Raw genomic sequence first — 5,815 nt, forward strand, 5'->3', positions numbered from 1 at the left:
TTTTTTTTTTTTCTTTTTGCTTGTCTCTTTGATCTGGCACCATGAGCCTCGGGGCCCTCGAACAAGGCCGCCTTTCTTTTGGCTCATGCGTCCGTCTAGAGGCTAACCTCCATACTTAGCCCAGGGCATATGTAGCCCAGGGCATACTGGGCCTTACCTCATCCTCTCTTTGTTGGGCAGAATGATGTGGAGGCGACCCGAGCCGCCCCCGTGATGAACTCCGTGAAGGCGGAGTCGTCGGCAGCCGCGGTGCCTATCGCTGCCGGAGCGGACGACGCGGAGATGAAGAAAGTGGTGGAGAAGTGCAAGAGACTGCAAGCTGAGATGAACAAGCTGAGTGAGGAGAACCGGCAATTAAAGGTTGGATATGATTGGTAACTAATTGTAGTCAAACACTTGGATTTTTAATGCTAATGCATTCCACACAGAATAAAACTGAAACAAAGTGTGAATAGGGATTTACTGTCAAATATAATTGTATGAGCCTGTGAGTACACACCAACATCATACTACTCTGGTGGTTTTGAGTGTGTTTGTTTCAAACTCTGTAGAGGCTTGTGACAGCAACATGTTTGAATGCAACACAGCATGTTGTGTGGGTGTGTTTTGCTGGGTACTTCTCACCTCTGGCTCTTCCAGAGCGTTGAACTGAGGATGAGAGAGGTTTGTTAGAGCAGTCAGAGTGGAAACATGAATTTTGTGTAGTTGTATGAATGCAGATTTTTATTCTAATGCACGCTTCACAACAACCAGGCAGTGAGAAGGGACCGCTACACTGAGGGCCTAGCAGTCAGTCTCAGCATTAGCAAGGGAAAGACGCGTCCCTCTGCTGGAAAACAGCAGGATGAACGCACCTCTTCTGTTTGAAGAATGCAAGATGATATGCAAAAATCAGTTGAAATAAAAGATTAAAATGTATGGATTTGCATGTTATTGCTCTGTTTGTGGTATAAGCTAGATAAGTGACACAACAGGAATTTTCTGAGACAAACTGGAAAAGGGAGGGACCGTTTTCAGGGTATTGGACACTCATTTGAACTATTAGATGACTTGTTGGCATGTATGTTGGAGTATGACAGGATGTACATCTAGTTTGATGCTCTTGTACTTAGAAGTGGGAAAATTACACATTGTCTTCTCCACAGTGAGGTCACAAAGTAAAGAGAAATTTCTCAGTTTTCTGCCAGTTTCAGTTGTCATTAGTGACTTCTCTGCAAAGATATAAGAACAGATTTTCAGCATCTGCTCTCTCACTGTGTGAGATGAGGGGAATGGCCTTGGAAAGTGTGTCTTAGAGTACATATGTTAAAAGGCTGAACAAGCTCAAAATGCGCATCCAAGTTGCAAATTTAACTTTTTTGACTTTGGAGATGGTTTTACAGCAGCCCAGCAGGACGCTGGACACCTTTTTTCTCTCTGTTTACATATACAGCATTGTTCCTTCCTTAGTATCACTATGAAATCCTCCAACTCGACTGCTATGTTGGAATATTGTGGTTGCTTATTTCGTAGTCCGTCTCTCAACAATGGGGAGTGAACCATGAGTTTAAGTGCAGTAGTCACTGGGACAGAAAACTGCAAGTCTGGGCTCGAAGTTTGAGAATTTCTGTAAACGTGCTTGTGTTTTACTAATCTTATTACCTTATTCACTCCTCTTCTTTATTTGTTTTCTGTTCTTTACACAGGACGAAGGTTTGAGAATGAGAAAGATGCCCCGCTCAGACCACATGACACCAAACTCGACCAGCCTGCTCGGTCGGGAAGCCAGCGCCGCCTCCCTACCATCCCTCCTCGTTGTCATAGCAGCCATCTTCATCGGATTTTTCATAGGGAAGTTCATCTTGTAGACTGGGAGAAGCCAGCCGTATCCCACGCCTCGGCTCTGGAATTTAAAAAAAAAAAAAAAAAAAAAGGAAAAAGGCCTGGAAAAACCGAGAAGTCTTTCTGTTGACTTTTGCCATATCATTGGTAGTGTGGCCTACAGTGAACACATCTGTACAGTATCATTTGAAGGCACCGCCTTTTTACAATCTCACACAGTTAGTATGCACAGAGTTGAGTGAGGAAAGGCGACAAAAAGCGATTGCTCCCTCCCCTTCTTCTTTGTTGTTTTTTTTTTTTCTTTTTTTTTTCTTTTTTTTTTTTGCCTGTATAATCCAGATATCCAGTGTGGTGGGACAATGAAAGTTGTATACTATCAGTCAACATGGAAGATGCACCTAGAGTTAACCATGGGCAAGAAGCACTCAAAAGAATAATATCTCTCTCCCCCTTCCCCCCCCCTCCCTCTACTTCTGTTTTTAATAGGAATTGAATGGAATGTTAGGTGTCTTGTAAATGTCGTTTTAAATCCTTTTAAACAAAAAAGGAAAGAACTTCCATCATAAAGACGTTGCTACCTGTTGCTGGATTGCCTCTGAAGTAAAATCTGTTCGGTTTGTAATTTCTTCTACTTGTGTTGGAATGTTCAGGCCCAGCTGGGGATATAGGTGCCTCCTTCTTGTACATTTGTCTTGATCTCACAATACAAATACAGACTTATTATTATTATTAATTATTATTGTTATTATTATTATTGCTACTACTACTATACAAATCGTATATCCTTCTGAGGCAGTTATTGACTGAAATAACGTTTCCATTCTTAAAGTCCTGTCAAAGGTATTCAACATTGAAAAATAAAAATGAAAAATGTGGTTTTCATAGCGGTTCTTTTCCTGCTTATTGTTACTGCCAATGTTTTATTTTGTGTTTGTACAATGCAGTACAGTATATGAATTACCCTGCGTTTCTAAATTTGCTTTATATCTCTGCTTCATAGGTATTGCAGTGGATATATATGTATATATTTTGATGTAACCTAGATTGGTCAGATGAATCAAGATGGAAGTTTTGGGCTGTACTTTAGTTAGCGAGGAAGGGATTGTTGTACATTTCTTGTGGTTTGAGCTCCCACAAACTAGGCGCTGTCACTGTCGGTTACGCCAAGGTAATTTTATGCGTTTCTGGTACATTATAGTATTCCAGATGAGGGGGGAACATCTGTGGTAAGCTTGTTCCTAAATCTTTTTATTTTATTTTTTTGTTAGCCTGATTGGTAAAATGAGAAAGCATTCTTTATAAGATGCTGATTATTTTATTTTTTTCTTTTTGCACAGAGTTGAAACCTACAATTATTCTGTTAAAGCGCAAAGTGACGTGATTCACTGCAGCATTGGTAAAAGACCACTTTTTTTTTTCTCTCTCTCCCTCTCTCTCTGTTTGGCGCTAGAGAGTTGGAGAATTGCATGTTAGACTTTGGCTGTGTGACTATAGTGTTAAGAGACGAGCTGAAAGTTGCGTAATTGTATGCTTGAAGTACAGAGTGGCCCCTTTGAATGAGACGTTGCTAGTACTGTTTTTGTCTTCATTCTTTATGGTATAGATTCAACAAGATGCTGGGATCATTTCTCAGATTCTCAGACATATTGAATGATTGTATTGCATAGTTGCTGCTCATTTGTCAGCTGCACATCCATGATGTGAATCTCGTTCCACCACATCCCAAAGGTCACTGTTGTTATTGTTACTGTGGTTAAGGTTGCCTTCATTATCCGCTTGAAGCAGTCTGGTCATTCTCCTCTGACGCCAACAAGCCATTTTTACCCAGAGAACTGCCGCTCGCTGTACGTTTTTTGTCTTTTCAGACCATTATCTGTAAACTCTAGAAATGGCTGTGTGGGAAAACCCAGCGACTATGTTCAAAGTTGTAAATCAACTTTCTTCTCCAATCTAGTGCTCTGTTTGAAGTCCAGCAGGTGTTCTTACCCATGCCATGAGTTGCTGCTATATGATTGGCTGTAGTAATGACCAATTATACCACCAATTATTTTAAGCTGTGGGTAGCTTCTCCCATCAGCAGCACAATCAACCATATTTATGATTTATCCTTTCAGGTTTGAGCATAGTTAATTTGTTGCTATAACAATACGAACATGTACTGGCTTAAAATGAGCGGTGAGTTGGAACACTCGATATTTGGCTCACAGATGGAGGATGTGGCTAATGTAAGTAATATGTCACGGTGTAACATCACTCGAAATGCGTGTACATGTTTCTATTCAATAGAGCTAAGGTTTTTGTCATCACCTGAATGGATTTTTTTTTTTTTTCTCCCCATATTTTTTGGGGGGTTAAATCCTTTGTTTTTCCACCTTACTCATTGCGCACAACAGAAGACCTTATCAAATGTGAGTAAATGCTGCTGCTTCACAGTAACTTTGTACTGAGAATATGTTACAAACCTGATCATATATGTATATGTCTGAGGATAAATTTCGCCTCCATCTGCTCCTTTAAAGCTGCTCAGTGGACAGTTTGTCCTTGGCAACTTCCATGTAAGACTCCCTCGTACATCCACTTTGCAAACCCATAAAACTGGGGCTTTTTAAATGCCCTGCTGGGAACCATAAAGTGTAACAAAGGGATTAACAAAAATATGTTCCCTGTTAAATGTTCAGTAAGCTACAATATACAAAATCTGGCTGTAAGAGCAGTAATGAACACGAAGGAGTATCAAACCTTTGTAATCTCATACATGTATCCAGTTATTGAGACATTTCTTGGAGCCCGTTAAAGCTTCTTTAGCCTGGGAACACTGAGCAAAACGATGCACTATTAATGATGACACACAAAACCTCAAGCTTAAATTTGACAGAAGCATGCTGGGAAACTCCAATCCTTGTCCATGACCGAGAGGGAGATCGAAATGACAACATATGATAATGATGAGTGAAACCCCATGAGCTTAATTAAGGCTGAAATAAAGATCCCACTGGAGGAGTGGAGTTTTGATACTGAGCCACACATGAGGACTTTAATCCCATTAAGGCATTTAGAATTTATTCCACCCTCAGGTTCAAAAACCACCTGAAAGAAGCAACAAACACTAATCCCTTTGTTTCTTATATTACAGAGGCCTTTGCTAGAAGACCACAGTTACAACTCCACGTTGTTGACGGGTAACACAGCTGACTACAGTGATGCATCATCACAGTCGATCCTTTGTGATTGCACAAACATCTTATTTGTGTTAGACGCAGCAAGAGTCTTCGGTAATGTCACTGAAATGATTATATACAGTAGATTTTCTTCTTCACGCAGCCACAGTGGAAACCAAACAATTAAGATGTGACTAAAGGGAAAATTCTCAGCTTTAATTCAAAAAGCTTGAAGAGATGAGACATTTTTATACACAGTCCCATTTTCAGAGGCTCAAAATTAATTAGACAAACAATTTTTAATATAAGGTTAGTTTCTAACACTTAAATAAAAATCTTTTGGAATCGATGGCTGCCTGAAGTCTAGAACTCATATATAGCTAAATGCTGATTCCTCTCTTGGCGTGCTCTGCTAGGTCTTTACTGCAACATAACTTCAGCTGCTGCTTATTTGGATTTCTCTGCCCTCATTATGCACGGTTAGGTTGAGATCAGGTGACGGAGTTGGAGCCTCACAAATATCACATTTCTTTACCTTAAAGAAAAAACTTTTGGAGTGATCAGATCAACAATGTTGTGCGTTCCTGCCAGCACTGCAAAACCAACCCAAGACTTTAAGCCTAGCAATGGCCTCTTTCAGTGCAGTGTCTCCGGGAGTTCTTGTGAACTAATACCAAATGCAAGTTCTGCACTTGTAATGGAATAATCGGGAAACAAGCATCACCTGGGCAGCAAATTGTCCAATTACTTTGCAACTTTGCTTTTCATTAAACCTCAGAGCTGAAGTCAGCACTTCAATCACACATTAGTTTGATTTTAAAAATCCACTGAGTTGG

General features: G+C 40.3%; 1 protein-coding gene across 1 annotated transcript in view; it reads left to right on the forward strand.

The window, feature by feature from the left end:
* The window catches only part of vapal (VAMP (vesicle-associated membrane protein)-associated protein A, like), a 17,278-nt gene extending 11,758 nt beyond the window's left edge, over nt 1–5,520 (forward strand). The window contains exons 5-6 of the mRNA XM_005924599.3: nt 181–360; nt 1,686–5,520. Of these exons, the coding sequence (XP_005924661.1) occupies nt 181–360; nt 1,686–1,847 (342 nt within the window). The 3' untranslated portion in view covers nt 1,848–5,520. The remainder of the gene's footprint in view (nt 1–180; nt 361–1,685) is intronic.
* The last annotated feature ends 295 nt before the right edge of the window (nt 5,521–5,815 follow it).

Source organism: Haplochromis burtoni, unplaced genomic scaffold, assembly GCF_018398535.1.
Source record: "Haplochromis burtoni strain Fernald_Lab_line unplaced genomic scaffold, NCSU_Asbu1 Contig_78, whole genome shotgun sequence".
Classification (NCBI taxonomy): domain Eukaryota; kingdom Metazoa; phylum Chordata; class Actinopteri; order Cichliformes; family Cichlidae; genus Haplochromis; species Haplochromis burtoni.